Source organism: Homalodisca vitripennis, chromosome 4 (genome assembly GCF_021130785.1).
Source record: "Homalodisca vitripennis isolate AUS2020 chromosome 4, UT_GWSS_2.1, whole genome shotgun sequence".
In the NCBI taxonomy this organism is placed as follows: domain Eukaryota; kingdom Metazoa; phylum Arthropoda; class Insecta; order Hemiptera; family Cicadellidae; genus Homalodisca; species Homalodisca vitripennis.
Genome location: NC_060210.1, coordinates 64357982 through 64378930, shown reverse-complemented (window position 1 = coordinate 64378930; position 20949 = coordinate 64357982). Strand labels below are relative to the sequence as shown.

General features: G+C 33.6%; 1 protein-coding gene across 4 annotated transcripts in view; it reads right to left on the bottom strand.

Annotated features, from left to right (window-relative positions):
- LOC124359412 (protein dopey-1 homolog) overlaps positions 1–20949 on the bottom strand; it is a 165103-nt gene that overhangs the window by 57026 nt on the left and 87128 nt on the right. For all 4 annotated transcript variants that reach the window (XM_046812136.1, XM_046812137.1, XM_046812138.1 and 1 more), the window contains 6 exons: positions 19159–19319; positions 17743–18107; positions 17335–17423; positions 15616–15783; positions 7617–7876; positions 970–2086 (listed from right to left, as the gene is read on the bottom strand). In XM_046812136.1, the coding sequence (XP_046668092.1) occupies positions 970–2086; positions 7617–7876; positions 15616–15783; positions 17335–17423; positions 17743–18107; positions 19159–19319 (2160 nt within the window). The remainder of the gene's footprint in view (positions 1–969; positions 2087–7616; positions 7877–15615; positions 15784–17334; positions 17424–17742; positions 18108–19158; positions 19320–20949) is intronic.

Sequence of the window (20949 nt, the reverse complement as noted above, 5' to 3'; positions counted from 1 at the left end):
GTTGATAGGCTAGATGGCTTAACGTGACAGTCCTGCTGCCTTCCCGCCCACACTCTGTATGCTTATACACTACCCCAGATCCAGATGATTAATTTTTTCTTGGAAAAATTCTCCACCCTTAAAGAATGCCAAAGATGGCCTAGCACTCCCTTACTATTGCAGGGCAGTCAAACAACAGGCGTTCAGCAGTTTCCTTCTGCGCATTAAATACACTACAGTACGGATAATCACTAAAAATGCCATCTCTGTAAAGATATATCCTCAGATACCAATGTTCCATGATAAGACTCACAATCTGAGAAAACAGAATTTCATAGAGTAGTTGAGGTCCTTAGAAGTCAAACCAAGGTTTGCAAAAGTATCAACACTTTTTGTCTCAAAGACCCTCTCATGAACAAAAATCAAACAAACAGTGACATTGTTGATTCTGCTGAGGGAAGAAACATCCTGATATGAACCCCAGGAAAGTGTGGAGTTGAATACATAAGACTCTAGTCTGGGTTTATTTGAAAACACTAATTGTCCTGCTCCCAAGCCACAGGTGAAAATTCTCACAAGCACATTTCATAATTTAGAAGTAGAATATATAGCTTATGCTTTTACAATAAAAACTTAAATATGTCATTAAGGAATGGTGAAACAAATGCTTGTGAATGAGAAGCTCTTGAGATAAAGCACATAGCATTACCGAGCCTGAATATGTTTAATTTAAACTTGCTATGCTTAAATTAGACTAATCAAAATATAGTTTCATAGCTTTTCTTGACTTTACATTGAGTATTTCTATTACATTTTCCAGGTAAGCTTATATACCAAATATAATTCCTACTTTCCTATTTAAATAATTGTTAACCCAAAATTTAAAACATGATATTTGTCATGTAAATCAAGAATTACAAATAAGATAACTTTTTTTTATAAAACAAATCTGAACACATAATCTACCTGTAATCTGAACCATACTCTCACCTCAAAGTCCCCAGACAGAGCAGCAACCCTGTCCAGCAGATCACTCATAACATCCTCCACTACAGTCCAGCCCTCAGAGTCTCTCCAGGTCTCAGGGGCGCTGGGAGACTTAAAGTATTCCTCTGCACAGGTTGACTCGTCAGGCTCACAGGAGTCCGAATCCTTCCCAGGGTATGACCAACTACGCACCATCTCCCCGTTAGTGTCCGCACTGGCGGCTGTTACCAATCCATCACTGGAGATAGACCCTCTCCCACTTCGAGTCTTCTCAAAACTTTCTCCATCACTCACTTTTGTAAAAATTGTGTCCGAGAGCGATGCCAACTGTAAAAGATCGACAGAGGATTTTGTCTGGTTGCTTTCAGTTCTGGAAATTTCGTGTTCTAATGATGTAAAAGAATTGTTTCTCTGTACTTTAAACATTTTACTCTTACGTTTCTCCTCACTCGCACCTAATCTATTAGAACCTTCGGTGGATTTACTTTTATTCTTATCTAAGTCCAATCCATTAAACCTAATTGCCTTCCCGATCAACTCTCCGTTGTTTTCTTTCCTATCCTCATAGTAGTCATCAAAGTCTGTGTTGATCGCTTCTTTATGAAGGCTGTCCCTTGAGAATGGATTTACAAAAACTGAAATGTTTTGGAGTAAATTTAAATTTTTTGAATGCGCCTGATAAGGATCGCCGATGTCGTCAGATAAAATTGTCGCCTTTTTTTCAGTCACATATTTTGCATTTAGTTTACTAGAGTCCTGTCCAGCTAAAGTTGTCTGCACTGCAAACACACGTTTAGCTTTACCGGGTTTGGTTTCACTACGTGCACACTTTTCTGCCACATGGTAGATGACATTACCATCGACAGAGCTGATAGCGTATATTCGTGGGGACTTGTCGTCATTTGCTGGGTCCGTGAAGTTGTTCTCATCATGTTGCTGGATGCGCACATGCAGCACGCTCACACGTGCTGTGGCAGGTTCCAACAGCATAGTCAGTATAGGATCCAGGAGGCGGTGTATGTCCCCACGCAGTAAGGAATGTAACAGCCAGTTCTGAGCCTCCACCTTGAGAGCACTGCTGTCTGGTAGCTGAAGATTATCCAACATTTTCAACATTGATCTAAAACAACAAGATTAGTAAATTGGAGCAGACTGTATAGTAAAAGTAAGACTAACTCATTACATTGAAATTGGTATTCTTTCATAAATCTTCTGTTCGAAGACATATAAAACTGCAAGGTTCCCCTTCTAAACAAATGTTGGACAGTGATGACTGTATCTGTATTATTTTCAACTAGCAACTCAGTCCGACTTGGCAAGGATCCAGTACATTTTTTTATAATATTTTTATACTCAATCATAAACAATCATATATTTTTATTATTTTTTAACAATCATTGATATTGACCACTATTTTCCCATATAACCTCAAAATAATATAACGTACTAATCTGGCTAATAATAACCAATGGCCTTTTACCAATTAAGTGAAATAATGAAATTCGATAAATTTATAATATCTAATTTAGATAATCATTTATCTAATTTAGATAATCATTTATCTAACATTAGACTATTATTACTACTGAAAACTACAAAATATCTGTATAAACATTACTTACAGCAGTTTTTCTGTTAAACAACACATATCTCCATTAAAGATAGGTATGATTTTATAAACTCCACACGAGATTTAAAGATCGAAGAAGATGAATATCTTGTATCGTTTGATATTGAATCACTATATCCAAACGTACCAATTAAAGATACTATCAAAATCATAGAGGACTGGCTGATTTCCTTAAATTTAGAAACAACTATTGTTAACGAATACATTAATTTAGTAAATCTTAGTATGTCCCAAAATGTGTTTCAATTTCAAGAAAAATATTACAAACAGTTTGATGGTACTGCCATGGGAAATCCACTTTCGTGTTTTATTGCAAACATATTTTTAAGTAAATTTGAAACCCATGCAAAGGAAACAATGGATTATTTTCCCAGAATCTGGAAGCGATATGTTGACGATATCTTTGCTGTTTTCAACAAGAAACAAAATCTTCAAAATTGTATCGATTCTCTCAACTCCTTTTATCCTTCTATCAAATTCACTTGTGAAATAGAAAATGAACTCCCATTTCTCGATTTATTAATCATGAAAAATACGAGTGGCCATTTTGAATTCGATATATACAGAAAACCAACACAAAATGACAGATTCATTCCAGTTGATTCATTTCATCCCCCATCACAAAAAAGAGCAGCTTTTCACGATTTAATCCATCGGCTTTTACATACTCCATTATCAACAGAAAATTATAAAAAAGAAGTTAAGAAAATAAAGGAAACTGCTTTATTTAATGGCTACAAAACTAACATGATTGACAATATGATAAAAAAGAAAAAGAAAATTATTGAAAGAAATTCTAGAACAACCTTATATTAAATCAAAAGTAAAGAACCTGAAAAATGGATATCTGTTTCCTACAACAATCTATCTACAGATATTACTAAAAGTTTTAAGAAACATGCCAATATTAATGTATCTAAAAATTCCAAAATTAAATTAAAGAATATATTAGGAAATCCCAAGAATAAAATTAATGAAGAAGAAAAATCTGGAATTTATCAAATTAATTGTGACAATTGCGATTTAAAATACATTGGCCAAACAAAAAGAAAGTTAAAACAGAGAGCTAAGGAACATAGGGCATGTTTAAAATACCAACAGGAAGAAAGATCAGCCATGGCAAAACATGCACTTCAAACTGGACACTCTTTTTCAAATGCCAAATTATTAAAAGAAGTACAAAATAAAAAATTCCTTGATGCGTATGAAACAATTTTTATAAAAAAGAACCAAAATAATCTGTAAACAACGAACCTGGACCTTTTCAAAATTTACCGTTACTTTATTTGATTTAACTAAATATAAACTTTATTTTTATATATACATATAACATACTGTGCTGTCATAGAATATTACCTCTTTGTATTTTTAATGACATATGTTGTTTAATGTTGTTTATGTTACTATTGTTATTATTACTTTCATTCAGTTGTGTGAGTCCGAAGATGTACTCATTGAGTACGAAAGGCCTCACCAAAATAAAAAACTTTATGTTATTGGAGAGTTTGTTTGAATTAATATATAGCTTATTGTTGGAAGTTACCCATGAAAGGAGCAATATACAGGGTGATTCAAAACTAAACGGCAATCTCTCGAGAGCTTATTCTATAGCTAAAAACAAGTAAAAAAGTTCATATAACCATATGCCCGGAAACGCTTCGTTAGCGAGTTACGCCTAGCGAAAGATTTCACCCGGATTTCAGAACCCTTGGTGAAGTCAGGCCGTATAAAAATGGTAAAGGTAGTTACAGAGATACAAATACGATTGTTTTTTATGTTTTTATATCTGACAAATTTATTAAAATTCGTCCCAGAGCTGTAAATGCAATACTTTCAGAGATATCTTACGTAAAACACAAGAATTGGTGCAAAGAAATAACAAATTTTTGTGTTTAACGTAAGATTACTTCCATAAATGTTAAATAAAGGTCATTTTTTTCTTAAACAGATTTGTAGAACATTTAATTCTGAAAAGATTCATGTGAATTACTTAGGAAAAAAATTAATAATAGGTATTGAAATTTAGCTTTATTTAAAAATAAAACAGACGCACAAAAATGCATATTCTTATCTGCATAAAATATTAACTAATGTTTAGGTTGTGAGTAACAGCTGATCATTTATTCAACACTTTTTATCGTCATATTTTCTTTGCAAAGGTTGGCAATATCAGCTGATCAACAATTAAGTTCATGAAGTAATATTTGAATAACCTTTATGGAGGTTTTTGTATTGTGGCGTGTGAAGATTGTATTTTGTGAGATCCTGTGATTATTTGGAAATATTTTATACAAGTGTATAAAATATTTTATTAAATATTTATTTTTAAAATATTTTATTAAATATTTTTATAAAAGTGTATGGTAATTATCTTAGTAAATAATGGCAGATAATGTAAATGGTATGTATTCGTTTGAAGAGTATACGGACATGATACTGATTTACGGCAAAGTTAACAAGAATGGTTTAGCTGCAGTTCAGGAATATCGTGATACTTTTCCACATCGAAGAACACCTGATTGCAAAACATTTGAAGCTGTGGAGAGACGACTTAGAGAAACTGGTAGCTTTAAACCGAAGCGAATAGATACTGGTCGTCAACGTAGCGCAAGGAACTATAATAATGAACAAGCAATAATAAATGCTGTAGAATTATCACCAACCACAAGCACCAGACGATTATCACGTCAGTTAAATATTTGCCAGTCAAGCGTATGGCGGACACTTCATGAAGCACAGTTGTACCCATTCCATATAACACGTGTTCAAGACTTATTATCGCAAGATCTTAATAAACGGAAGATGTTCTGCCGCTGGTTAAGAAGAAATTGTTTACGACATCAGTATTTTCTTCGGCGTATTCTCGTTACTGATGAATCCTGTTTTACTAGAAATGGAATTGTAAATTTTCGTAATACCCATACTTGGGCGTACGACAACCCACATGAAACTGCGACGAGGCATTTTCAACATACATTTTCAGTCAATGTATGGCTTGGTGTTCTGGGTGATAATTTGATTGGTCCATTTTTCCTCCCTAATCGACTTAATGGAGTAGCGTACTTAAATTTTTTAAGAACAAACCTGCCTACCCTCTTGGAAGATATTCCTGTTCAAAACAGAATAAATGCATGGTTTATGCACGACGGAGCACCTCCACATTTTTCTAATGACGTGAAAAACTATTTAAATGATACATACGGTAGACAATGGATTGGTCGAAATGGACCAGTAAAATGGCCACCACGTTCTCCTGACCTCACGCCAGCAGACTTTTTCTTATGGGGTTGGATGAAGTCAATTGTTTATTCAAAACGGATTAACACTATAGAGGAGTTACGTAATCGCATTACAGAGGCGGCAGAAACTATCAAGAATGCTCCAAACGTTATGAAACGCGCTAGAAAAGAGTGGATTCGTCGTGCGAAAACGTGCATTGCTAACAACGGAGGACACTTTGAGCAACTATTATAGGTGATTATTACAGTTTTATAAAGGTAAATACATTTTATGTTAATGTTCAGTCTAGAATAAATGATCAGCTGTTACTCACAACCTAAACATTAGTTAATATTTTATGCAGATAAGAATATGCATTTTTGTGCGTCTGTTTTATTTTTAAATAAAACTAAATTTCAATACCTATTATTAATTTTTTTCCTAAGTAATTCACATGAATCTTTTCAGAATTAAATGTTCTACAAATCTGTTTAAGAAAAAAATGACCTTTATTTAACATTTATGGAAGTAATCTTACGTTAAACACAAAAATGTGTTATTTCTTTGCACCAATTCTTGTGTTTTACGTAAGATATCTCTGAAAGTATTGCATTTACAGCTCTGGGACGAATTTTAATAAATTTTTTCAGATATAAAAACATAAAAAACAATCGTATTTGTATCTTTGTAACTACCTTTACCATTTTTATACGGCCTGACTTCACCAAGGGTTCTGAAATCCGGGCGAAATCTTTCGCTAGGCGTAACTCGCTAACGAAGCGTTTCCGGGCATATGGTTATATGTACTTTTTTACTTGTTTTTAGCTATAGAATAAGCTCCCGAGAGATTGCCGTTTAGTTTTGAATCACCCTGTATAGTTGTCCATGTAAAAAACACTGAACACTTAAATATAATCCTGCAACATTGTGTGTTTAACTCTGTGACTTATTAATGGTCATTGCAAAAGATAATTTCACAGGAAATTGCAGCCACTTAAATTGGAAAGGTAAGTTAGTAGGGTTTAAAGGATTAAAACAATTTCTCCAGTTCCACATCCAGTCAGTCAGTATTGTGAGTTATCTTATGTAGGTTTTAAAGAGTTTACCAGTAATCATATACCATTGCATAATTTAGAGGGATTAAGATCACGTAGTAAAATGACGGGACATCCTACTTTCAACACTCATTTATGCGAGGTATTCCAGAAGACTGCAAAGAATTCAGGAATTCTGTAGGAAAATGAAATGCCTCATCAAGATATAGCACATTGTCTACACATGTTTGCATCTGTGATATAATGTATGAAATAAAACACAAGAACCAATCACCAATAGAAAAAAAGAACAATATAAAAATAAACAAAATATAGAATACAATTAATCTATTAGTAAACTCTACCTAATTAAAAACAAATTATTTCACAATGAACATATTGAATTGAATTGAATCAATGTTTTTATTCTGAAATATGTAGTAAATTGTAAGGATACTTAGCCAATTGATTAATTTTACAACCTCACTATAAACTCTAATAACTGACTGTGGTTAAATCTGTTAACATCCGAACCAGAGAATACTCAAGTAGATGGATCTAAATTTAGGATCTTATTCAAATTCCATTTGATTTCTTTTCTGGACCTCCTCATTGTTCTTAACATTTATCTGATTGCTATAATGGTACATATATCCTAATCAAATATCTTGTATTATACATTATATAATGAAATTACTTTTGATTTATAGTTTTGAGGTCTATAAAGTAATTTTTATAACCGACTTAGATAATAAAAGATGACTTACTTGTAGAAGATATCGGAAACACGGAGTGAGTTGCCAAGACGGGCGTTAACCTCACGACCGATGTGCCAGAGAGTGGTGAAGGTGCGGAAAGCGGATAGCCGGGCTCCGCTGGACCGTGCCATGAATGCTTCTCCGATACAGTCCTCCACAACATCTCCACTTGCTAACGCACTCTGCAACTGGTGTAGCAGTTCCACACTGCGTACGCGCTCGGCCGCCACAGGACTGGAGAGCTGTCCCCACAGCCAGTGGGCTATCACCTGATGATATGATGGAATAACAGGAGAGTAACTTATAAGTGAAAACAACTACGAAGCCATTATTAGGTATCATCGAATTCAAAACATAATTTCTGAACTTTACTTCAAAAGGATTTAAACCCTCTCCCAGACAAAATACTGTGAAGCACCTTCTGGTGCTACTACATGTAATTAGTTAGGCTGCTCTGCTCCAGGGGAACACTTATTAGCAGTATCTGTTTAATTTTAACAATGTTAATTTTTCAAGAATCAAGAATCTTTATTGTCGGCCCACAATAACTGCATTGACAATGTCATCAGATGGTTTATATATATACACAGTATAACACCAACATTAAAGAATAAATAATACATACTACATACTTATGGTAAATAGTACAAGTCACAAAGCATAAAAACTAAAAGAATAAATTGTCTACATTACAAGAAAGCATTTCGTCTACTGTATAAAAAGCTTTTTGTCTTAACCATTTGAGCAAAGCATTTTTAAATTTAGTGCAAGGAACATCTTTGGCCGTTAAAGGTAGCTTATTAAATAATTTTACACCAACATAAAAGTATGTGTGCTGGGTCTTAGTTAGCCTAGTGTATTCTAAGTCAATAAGGTCTCGATATCTGGTGGAATAATCATGACTAGAGTTTCTAAGACTAAGTGTTTCAAGATTTTCTTTAACAAACATTAAACTTTGAAATATAAACATACAAGGTACAGTAAGAATATTATGTTCTTTAAAAAAAGGTTTACATGAGTCACTAAAGGCTATATTGAAAATTGTGCGTAAAGCTCTCTTTTGGCATAGAAAAACCTCCTTAGCACCAGTTGAATTACCCCAGAGGAGAGTTCCATACAGAAGATGTGAGTGGAAAAGTGCAAAGTACGCTTTTAATAGCAATGTGAAGCTAGTACAAGTTTTAAGTTTTTTTAACAGAAAAATTACTCTGGATAAACGGGTACAAAGAATATCTGTGTGATTTTTCCAGGTAAGCTTAGTGTCCAGGTTGATTCCAAGTAGCTTAACAGAGTTATGTATAGAGTTATTTCTTAAACTAAAATTAATATGTTCAGTCTTATCTTCGTTAATTTTTAAGCCATTAGCGGAAAACCAGAGGTCAGACCTTTCCTTCATGTAGCCAATCATAGCCGAGTTAATTTCAGAGAGCAAGTTAGAGCACATCAAGGTAGTGTCGTCAGCATAGAGTACACTTTTATTAGGCACAAATTTGGGAAGATCATTGATGAAGACCGTGAATAAGAAGGGACCCAGAACAGAGCCCTGGGGGACCCCGCTTATAACCTGCTTAAGGTCCGACCTCTGATCACCCATTTTAACAAACTGGTACCTATTACTAATATATGACATAAATAGTGAAAGCTCATTGCCCTCAATTCCATAGTAATTTAGTTTTCTGATAAGCTCTTGGTGGGGCACAGTGTCAAAGGCCTTGGTTAGATCTAAGAGTAAGGCACTAACTTCTTCTTTTTTTTCAAAACTATGAATAATGTATGACACCACACTTTCAACAGCCTTAATAGTGGATAAATTATGTCTAAAACCGAATTGTGCTGACAGAAGTAATTGATTTTGTTCAAAGTAATGTTCAATCTGACATTTAATAATACTTTCAAATAATTTAGATATAACTGGTACCAAGGCGATAGGTCGATAATTATTTACATTAGTTCTGTCTCCCTTTTTATATATAGGCACAGTTACTGTTACTTTTAAGCATTGCGGAAAGACTCCGGTGTAAAACATCCAGTTTATAAGATAAGTTAAAGGATAAAATATTTCCCTAATTATTTCTTTAAGTATAAAATTAGATAGTCCAAATACATCCTCAGCCCTGGAGTTACTTAGCCTAATAACAGTTTTTAAAATATCAACAGGATTTACAGTATGCCATTTAAAAGGCAGAGCCTTTGGATTGTTTACACCGGATGACTCCAGCATGTCACTTGCACTAGCTAAATTTAGACTAACATTATCATTAGGCCTATTGACATAATTACAAATATTGATAAAATAATTATTATAATCACTGACAGATATGGGGAGTTCGGTCTGGCATTTGTTAGGGGTACGCCTTGTTTCATTATTAATCACAGTCCAAGCTGCTTTGCACATGTTTTTTGACCCTAATATAAATTCATCATTAGCATTCTTTTTTGCTATGTCTATTTGGGCACGATAAAACTTTTTAATCCTTTTGTGGACCTCCAATAAATCAGGATTAAGTTTAAACTTATCATGACTTACATCTAGTAGTAGGGGTACGCCTTGATGTACAGGGGTACATCTAGTAGTAGGGGTACGCCTTGTTTCATTATTAATCACAGTCCAAGCTGCTTTGCACATGTTTTTACATGACTTACATCTAGTAGTAACTTGATTTTAGTTAAAAAAGGTGTGTACCAATTTTTGGACTTCAAGATCTTATTGCTAGGATTCTTATTTTTAACTTTTTTCAAAGGACAGCACTCATTAAAATAGTGAGACACAATCTCCATAAAATTATTAAAGGCTACCTCAAAGTTTTCAGCAGCTACAATTACTTTATTCCAATCAATATTACTTAGCCTACATTTAAAATTCTCAACATTAAAATCGTTTAAAACTCTAACACTAATGTTTGACTGTACAGATTTATTGGTAGGTAGAGAAGAGTTACGCAAAGAAGTAGAAGAAAGTTTAAGTCTCAAAAGCAAGCCTAAATGATCAGATATATGACATTGTACTGTATCACAGCTAAACATTGTCGGATGCAGGTTGGATATAAAATTATCCAAACATGAGTCCCCTCTAGTTGGAAGGTTATTGAGGCAAAAACAGTCAAAAGATTTCAGCATATTAATAAACTTAACTGACATTGAGCAACGTTTCCTGAGATCAATGTTTATATCACCAGCTATGACAATCTTAAAATTACGGTACTTAACATTATTGCTAATAAAATCAAGAAGTTGAGTTAGTTTATCAACAAAAAGTTCAATGGAAGAGTCAGGGGTACGGTATACAGACACAATCAATAAACTTATACTTAAAAAAACAATCATTACAGCTTCAAATAGTTTTGTTTCACAAATAAAATCAACATTTACGACCGAAAAAGAGTGTTTAAAAGTCTCCCGTACAAAAATTGCACTTCCACCATATGAAGAAGTCCTACAAAAACTAGCCGCTAGGTTAAAATCAGCTGGAGAGTAAAAATTAATTTCTTCTACCGTACACCAGTGTTCATTAACGCAAAGAATGTCACACTTAGTGGTGCTGTTAAAAATGTCAATCAAGTTTACTTTATTTTTTATAGATTGGATATTAATGTGAGCTAAGTTTACCTCAGTTTCACGATATGTAGAGGGCCTATCAGCTTGCAGACCATTTAAAATAGACTTAGGTTGGTATAAAGGAGACGAGCCTATTAGGCTTATGTACCTGGTTCCATTACATGGCCTGGTTCCAAAAAATGTCCCTCAAGAGCACTTTTGCGGGAATACCTGAACCGACTTATATAGGTACAAGTTGGCCAGGTATCAGGGTCGTAAATGTTTTCCCATAGTGATAGGGGGACTCCGACTTTAAACGAACTATAACCTGGAAACCTGTTCTTTAGTTTCAAAATTTCATAATTACCATTGACAATGTCATTTAAATATTCTTTCACATCATCACACTGCACATTCTCAGCAAATCTAGATGCAAAAATATATCTATGTTTCTCAGCAACTTGTAACTTATTCACAGATGCACGTCCCATTAAAAACATAGGTTTTTTTGTTAGTAGTCTTAGCCGGTCTATTATTATTACTAGTTTGCAAAGCATTAGGATTCCGTTTTCTGTATTTAACCTCCGTAAAATGTTCGTTACTATTTACATGTTCCTTTTCTTGATTCCCTTGTTCCATGTCCAGAGTTTCAGATAACTCAACACAGTCCACCAAACCAACTGTTGTTCCTTTATTTCCAATGCCGTTGCTCACGACTGCCTTTACAATGTTCTGGTTTTTTTCTTTGTTAGTCGACGAAATCATGTTTGCTACAGGATTAGCTGGCCACACTGTTATGCTTCTGCTATTGCCGACAGCTGGCTGATTCTCTGACACAACTACTGTAGTCAAATCCCGACTGTTGTTTCTTACTTTTCCAGATTTATGAATAAGATTAATATTATCTTCTTTAATTATGGGGAAGGAGCTAATTATTCTATCTGTGGATTTTAAAACACTAGAAAAAGTCATTTGTTTATCGTTACTTGTTAGTATATTACCAATAGCCTCTGTATGGTTACCCACTGTTGACGAAAGCCTATTATTCTCGGCTTCTAAAAACTTCAAACGATTGCATAACTCACGTTGATTTTGTGTTAAGTCCAAAATTTGGTCTGTTAATATTTTAATGTGAGAGAAACAATTACACAAACCACTGTCATCCTCCTTTTGGGATTTTGTAACCGATGAAACATTAACTATGTCACCATGATGCTCAGGTTGTTGGTTACAATTTGCACATACGAAATGAGACTTTTCACCTTTAGTAAAAGTGAATTCTTTTTTGTCTTTACCCGCACAAGCAAAATGGAACCATCTTAAGCACTTTCCTTCACACATAACTCCTCCAGAATTGCCAGTAACCCTTTTAGGACAAGCCCCACACAACTGATTCTTGCTAATCGGCGCCATCTTGCGTAATTCTAATTATAAAGAAAAGCTGCTGTCCTTTTCTTATTATATTCGACCCATTCTCATGGCTCACTCGTCTGTGTGAGTGTCTTATCAATCATAGTACAGCACCAATAAAAAGTGCTGCTGTCACTGACAGGGTATGTACCTGTGTTATCTTTAACTCAGATCCAAAATCTAACACCTTAGATTGGCTACTGACCAAGCAAAGCTGTCAAACATCATGATCTTTATACAACTTATTAAATTCTCCATAATGTAACAGTATTTTTAAAATTATTATTGTTATATCTTTAACATATGAAAATTATGCTAACACATATTTATAACACGAGGTTACATAAAATTTAGATTTACTTTTAACCCTACTGTGATATTACTATTCCTTTCTCATGTTAATACAAAACAAAGTAGTTTTCCAGAAAGGATAAGTACACTATTAATGGAATGATGCAAAACATTTGATCTATTACTTAAGATAGCAGCATATAGCAAAAATTCACTGAACAAAGGCAACATCACTGTGAATTGATTATATCATAAGAAGGTCAAATACCGGCAGAATGATGAAAGCAAAGAGTAGAGAGCAATGCTAACCATGAAACTCGATTGGATGGGAGAGGAATAGGTAAGAAGTAAAATCTATCTGTTTTGTTATGTTGCCTGTATTTCTTAAAACTTTTGTTTATAGTATTGACACCTATACTACTTGTTGCAGATCAATTAATTTTATAATCACATTTTGTCAACAAAATATAATTTAAATTATGTTTAGAAAGGCAATACCTTTTTGCACTCTCTCAAGGTAACAGAGAGTACTCACCATTTTATACATTTTTTTCTTATTGTATTTACTTGATCATACATCGTATCAAACAGTCAATAATTTATATTTTTATCATAAAATATAAATAGAAGTTATTGGATTATTTGATTTTGTGATAAAACACTTTGGAAAATTGGTAATTTTAAATTGTATGTTGACAAACAGAATAAGCTATAACAACATAACCAACATAGCTCTTAACAATAATATGATTTGTTCACCTATCGAGTACTGGTGTGTCACAATTCTGTCAGGTTATATGCAAGCCAATCAAGTTGAGTGGCAATCACGATATTACAATTGGAAGGATAACATGATTTTGGACATTTGCCATCATTATATGACAAAAGGTATAACGTTTCAAGGATTACAATCTATCCTTTGCAAGTTGGTGGTATTAACCCTGGAACTGGCAAACGCCAGATATCGGGCGTTTTAGTCGCATCCTAGATGGCAGCGCCCGATATCGGGCATTTTAATACGTCTGTTATTTCTCAATATTACGTACTTAAAACACGATAAAAGAGTATCTGTATTGATACCAATCGAAAGAGGAAGGTTCAATTTATGTAAATAATACACTAATAAATAATTTTATCATTTCGTTACAAGTCCATACGTCTTTTAATCTCTGAACTGTTTGTTTACATTCTCCCGCGTACCACGCTAGTTGCGCGCGCAGCGATGAGTCAACTGGTTCATTCGGCTATTGTTATTTCATCAGCTGTATGGTGTTCTGTCTGGTTTATTGTTTGTTTGAGTTCGTTGTAATGATGGTTGTGTATATTATACAATAATAGTAATTTTTTGTGTGTTTACGTAATGGATCGTAATTTCCGCGATCGTTCAAGTGACATTCGAGAACTAGTTGTACATTGATACCAATCTAAAGAGGATGGTTCAATTTATGTAAATAATACACTAATAAATAATTTTATCGTTTCGTTACACGTCCATACGTTTTATAATCTCTAAACTGTTTGTTTACATTCTCCCGCGTACCGCGCTAGTTGCGCGCGCAGCGGTGAGTCATCTGGTTCATTCGGCTATTGTTATTTCGTCAGCAGTATGGTGTTTTGTCTGGTTTATTATTTGTTTGAGGTCGTTGTAATGATGGTTGTGTATATGACACAATAATAGTAAGTTTTTTGTGCGTGTTTACGTAATGGATCGTAATTTCCGCGATCGTTCAAGTGACATTCGAGAACTAGTTGTACATGAAATAAGCAATGATGAGGATTCCGATTTAGACATTCAATCAGAACATAATTAAAAAAATATATAATAAAAAATACAAAAATAGAAAATTAATATAAACTAATAGTTACCGTACAAGATTGTAGAAATCCAAGTGAGCTTTGAAGTTCTTACTTTTGTTGGTAAGTAGCACTTTCGAATGTCAGTGTATGAATTTTGTATCGTTTACCACATGTAAAAATAAATACCTTATAAACTATGTGTTGTTTTATTTTTACTCAGAATTAAATGCTCTTCCTTTTTTATATTTTGGATTTTGCGTATCACTAACAACAACAATTTTACAAATCAAAAACTTTGAAGTAACTTTTCTTTTTTCTAAACAATTTTTTTCCTGTAGAGGTAGAGTAAGAGTATTTTTTTTGTTTTAATTATATTATGTGAAAAATGTTCCTTGAACAATGCTGAATAAAGAAATATATAATAAGACATAGGTACTTTATAGTAAACATGTAATAATAAAATAAATATAAGGCAATGTATGAAGTACTAAAAATACTCTGCCACTGAGAGAAATATGACCGCCAGTTCCAGGGTTAATACATACAAAAATAAAGAACAAAAATAAGAAAAGAAGGGGAAAAATGGGTTCAAACATACCAGAAAAGTGCTTCGAGTCCAGTCTAGGCATTGTCACTGCATACAATGCAAGTCCTAAGTAAAAGAATTCAAGAGCACAACCCCATGTCACACCAACATAATGTTATACATTTTGTAACATATAACATTGAAAAATGTCAGAAATCCTGTTATCCTTTCAAACCTTCCATTGTCAATAACAAACCTTAAACAAAGAATTATAGCTGGGATTCGTTGTGATTTCAGTAGTTTCATCAATGCTTATTTAATATTTACTTATATTTCTTTTAGAACAATCTGAAGTTTGTAACCACAAAATTATTTTGTATCTGAAGGCCTAGCCAATCCTCAGGACCTAATCATCATCCCTTAAGCCAAAACTGAAGACTATGAGCTAACCTGGAAGATGTTGGTGTGGATCTCCATGTAGCGGAGGTGAGCGGAGGTGAGTAGAGGCAGGATGAGCACAGTGGTCACACTCTGGTGGTCTGTGGAGGTACTAGCCACAAGCGACTGGGCCGTGCGACACAGAGTCACCAGATCGAGTAGGGTGCTGATGGCAATCATCTACACAACAAGCAGGAAAATTAAACAATTTTGAGCAACAAGTCAGTCATTTAATTACGACATGAGTTACAAGATGTGGTGGAGGGAAAAATAACGTATTTTTACTTAAATATAACGAAATGAGCCAACCATCATAACAAGGTTTTTTGGTTTTCATGATGTCATCAAATAAAATTAAAAACACAAACACACTAAATACATTTTCGTTGGTTTGTCATGTGCATCATTTTATAATTTTATTTGATAATGTCATAAAGACTGAGCAAGTTTGTTAAGCATCTAATGATGTTTAAACTGTGACCTGTTCATGTATTGAGATACCTTTAGACGTAGAGGGGACTAAAATATGTTTTACATCTCAACAATTTGATTATTTTTGGTTATTCAAGTAATCAGGAGGTAAATTACTCAACATAAAAACATCTTGCAATGAGTCAAACATTCTTGAAATTTTACAACTCAATTATTGTTTTAGTAAATTTATATGCTTGGTATAATCAATGTTGACTTAATTGAAACGATTTATTTTCAACTGAAGTTATACGGCATAGGATGTTTAGTTTCATCTAAGGGAAAGTGGCTCCAACAAGATGTCAATAATTCGTGAATAAGTAACAAGTGATAAAATAAGGAAACAAACAATTTTATATGTTTAATTTTTTTTAATATTAATTAAGAATGTATAGATCAATAATTAGCACATCAATTTCTGTGTATGATAGATAGAGAGAAAACACCACAGTGAGCTTACTTTGATTACCCCATTAAGAATCATCACTATGGTTGTGTTTTTAACTTTATTTGTTCCACTGACAACATTTACACTGGTAATAACGACATCAAACCATTTTTAGTCATTATTTTTAGTTGAAACTTGATGCTATTTAGTTTCAATAAAATAAATTAAGAGGAATGTAGTAGTACAATGTAATGGTTTGAATTAAATTCTTAAACATCTTAATTTAAGATTGTTATTTCTGGGTTTTGTAGCTAAAACTAAAACTCAAATTTATATGTTTATAGTATTGACAGAAGATGTCTAAGTTGGAATTTCACATGTGAAATACTACGTATATCACCTACATGAGAGGTGTTTAGTAATACAAATAACTCTATGTCTCAAGAAATGTTACACGTGAGATAACCAATGAGGAGGTTATTTTTCAAGTACGTACTGTCAAACTTGTAAAGAATTTATCCCATTTCCCATTAGGCCGAATCACAATATTGAAACAAAATACTGACTTTGGGATAAACCGAATTGTACAAACTAATCTAAAATAACTATGATTTATAAACAGTTAAAACAACAAAACTTTTTAATGTAAGCCACCAATCTTAATTTTAGCATATTATGCTTGGGGCAATTTTCAGAGTATATTCTTAATCTCAGTTGAATATTACTGAAAATTTACTTATCAAATGCCCTGTCCCCACAAAAATAAAGTTTGAGTGATGACATTTTGATTCATTGTTCCTCAGACAGAATTGTATTACAAGAAGAAGACACTTTTTGAACAAAATTCACGATAAGACAATCGCACAGATTACCTGAAGGGATGTAGAGGAATGCAGCCAGCAAGCACAGACAATGAGAACCCTCAGCCATTCTGGTAACACATCTATACTGCTTTCAGTGTCTACAGACAAAACAAAATTGTGAGCTAGTGTTTTCTCATTTATTTTATGAAAATGTAATTGACAATGACAGATTTAAGTATGAGTGTTATTCGAACAGTTGCCTACATAGTTTCAATATGTGATTAAATATTTTACAAGTATTCTATACGCTTTTGTATGCCAAAGTCATAGAAGTTTGCTGCAACTTAAGTTTATGACCTTCTATATTACTTACTATCTATCACTAAGTTTATTATGTAATGTAATTTTCAATGTAATCTAGCAAACATTACAAATTTGTAAGTAAAATATAACAAAACTCCCATAGTAGTAACTGACCTGTATAGTCCTGGTCCAGCACAGAGGGGGTGGTCGGGACCTGGAAGAATGTCTGCAGGGTAGACAAGTCCACCAGGAGTCTAGACGCCACAGTCATAGCCTCTGTCCACTCCAACCCAGCAGTACCTCCCACCACACGGCTGGACATAAACAGCGGCCCAACATCTCCTTCCCCAGCCCCCTCCACTGGTTTCCGACCTCCACCCTTGTCTTCCAGCACAGCTCTCAGCAACGTCTCTAACTGCCTGGCTCTCTCCTCACAGCTGGTCTGGTTTGATTTTATCCTGAGAGTCTCCAGCAGTACAGAGATACTCTTGGTCTCTCCTACCTTCAGTCTAGTCCCATATACAAATGTAACATAAAACCTGTAACAACGTTTAAAAGTCAATACATGTATTAAAATGTGAAGGCATATGTAATTGGTTATTTAAATTTCATCTTTATCTTGTAACAAGGCAAAACTGCCCTAGATGGTCTGGCAGTTTGTGGGTTCTAACAAGCAGGCACTTGTGTGGTAAATGAACTAATCCTGCTCAATTAATCTATGTTAAAATTGCATATTTTAAATAGTGGGTTACAAAATTTAAATGTTCAAAACTTTAAAGCTTCATAACGTGATCGATACCAAATCTTTCTAACTACCTGGTCATGAATAATAGTTAGAGTAATAGAACTCTTTGTACAATACAATTGTATCTATCTTGTACAAAAATTGGGACTTAACACGTTCAGGACAACAGCTTATTTCTGTACTTTTGTATTTGCTGTCGATTTTTTCAATAATAATCGCCAAAAACCGTAATAACTTTTTTTATGTTAAACGACTAAGTATAACAAAAATAATAAGGAAGCTTCGCAATTTCCCACAAAAAATGTCAATATATTATATTCAATTTTACTCTGAGTACCCCAAGAGGTATCTAAAAAATTAATATATCTTCAAAATTGTTTGCCCGACAGGGTACATGTAGTCTGAGGTATTTATTTAAGGGTGAGATCAAATTTAATAAACCACAAAGACAGACAATCAATAAAAACGTAATGAGGAATTTCATAGAAACATGTACCCCATCAGGTCCACAACACGCTTTATGAAAGGCTGTGTGTACCCGATCGAGTACACGATTGCAGTTGCGAAAGATCACGTGTAACCAATGGAATACACGTCCTAAAAAATAGAAAAAAAAAACGTAATAAACTAATTGTTTTTGTGCAAAATTGCATAGCCTACATACCTTTTTCGTTATACTTAGACGTTTCTTTGCCATTATTAATGAAAAATCTAACAGCAAATAAAAAATTCTGGATAAACCCTGAAGTCGTGAACGTGTTAATTACTGAAAATTAAATTTCATATATTGAAAACCTGTTTAAACCCATTTTACAGAGTCATGATTATCTACTATCCCTGCTTACTTCTCGTACTGCCGCAGACACTGCTCCAAGATGGTGTGACTCTCAGTGCTCACTCGACTCGTCTCTCTGCTGACTGCGGACTCAGGCCCCGACATGCTGGCAGAGTCCGACACACTGGTCGTGTCTGTCGCCGTGCCACTGCTCTCCCCTCTCTGTTGCTCCTATAATTAATAACATGAACGCATACTGAGCACATTTGTATTGTAACATTTAGTATTAACCCTTTTAACCCCGACGTCCGTACTGTACGGACGTCGTAAAAATGGCGTCAACTCCCGACGTCCGTATAGTGCGGACGTGCACTTTTTATTACTTTACTGGCCACCTATTTCACCAAATGCTTTGAAATTTCACAGACTTGTGCACAAAGATATTTTGCATCGAAATATATTAGTTTGTAATGGTTTGACTTCGTATTTTGTCAGTCTGTGACTGAGCAATTGCAGTTCGTCTCGACTGACTGCTCACGCTTGTTGCAGACAGCTGTATATCACGTGGTTGTGAATATTCCGTTTTCTTCACAGTTTTAGGTTAAAGCAGTATAAAGTACGGCAGTTAAAGTTTAGTTTATTATTTGTTTTATTTCAAAATGAGTAAAAGACATCGTTCAAAGTCTCCCGTAAGTGAAAATACAATAATTAGTAACCTAGTTGCAAATGGTGTGGATGTGATTAGTGACGACGATTTGAGTGATGGATATCTTGAAAATTTACATTTTGTAGTGATGTAAATATTGTTTTAAAACTTTTTTTAAATTTAGATTATGAACAGTTTTAGTTATTTTGTCAGAAATAACTTTGGTTTTATGTTTATTTTAAGTACTGTGAATTTCAAAGTTCTTGTTACATTGCCTTGCCCAGAAATGGCAAAAAGAAAAATTTACACGGCTTTACAAAAATTGATGTTACTCCACTTGTAAATAAGGTAGGCCTATAATTTTTGTTTCCTTTTATTAAGGATTAAATATATCATAAAGTAAATGGGTATTTGTGTGTCAAATATTTTTCTATCTATATGGTTTCCATGATCAAACTTGAAATTTTTTTTATTTTTATTTATTTTTTATATATGTATATGCATTAAAAAAAATTGCTTTCAAAATAATAATTTTATTTGTATATTACTGTAAGCTACATGTATAAAGAAGTAAAACAAAAAAAGAATTACCTAAATATCTTAGAAAATAACTTAGTTATGAATTTTTTACAAAACCCTTACCTTTTGTCTGAAAATGGCTTGGGATTTCTGGCACATCACTTGATTTAATGGCCGGGGTTAAAAGGGTTAATAAAGGACCATATCACAAAATAAATTCTCCCTTTAATACACCGGATTGATGGATTAATAAGAGTTGTCTACTTTCTAAAAATGGCAAGTAACCAAAAAAATATCTGTAGGAATGTGTAGTAATATTTTTACTTACACAAACACAAATAACAAACACACACTATTCAAAAAGAAAACAAGTAAACATGGTTCTATTTCAATCATTGCAAATTTTAATCACAGCTAGTAACATTTTTGATTTAAAGATCTAAAACCATTTTCAATGTTGTAAATAATCTAATTTAAAGAAATTTTACTTAAAATGTCCACTTCCATGTAAAATATATTTCTCATGAGTGATATTTCAGCTATAACTAATTTTGTAATTATGGTATGGTTACAAATTCTGAAAATACTGTTGGGACTGAGTAAGTAATTCACAACGAAAGACACAATTGGCGACATGCATTTGCTATTTCATACACTTTTAGTAAATGTCAGTTCAAAGTCAGGTGTTAACGAATT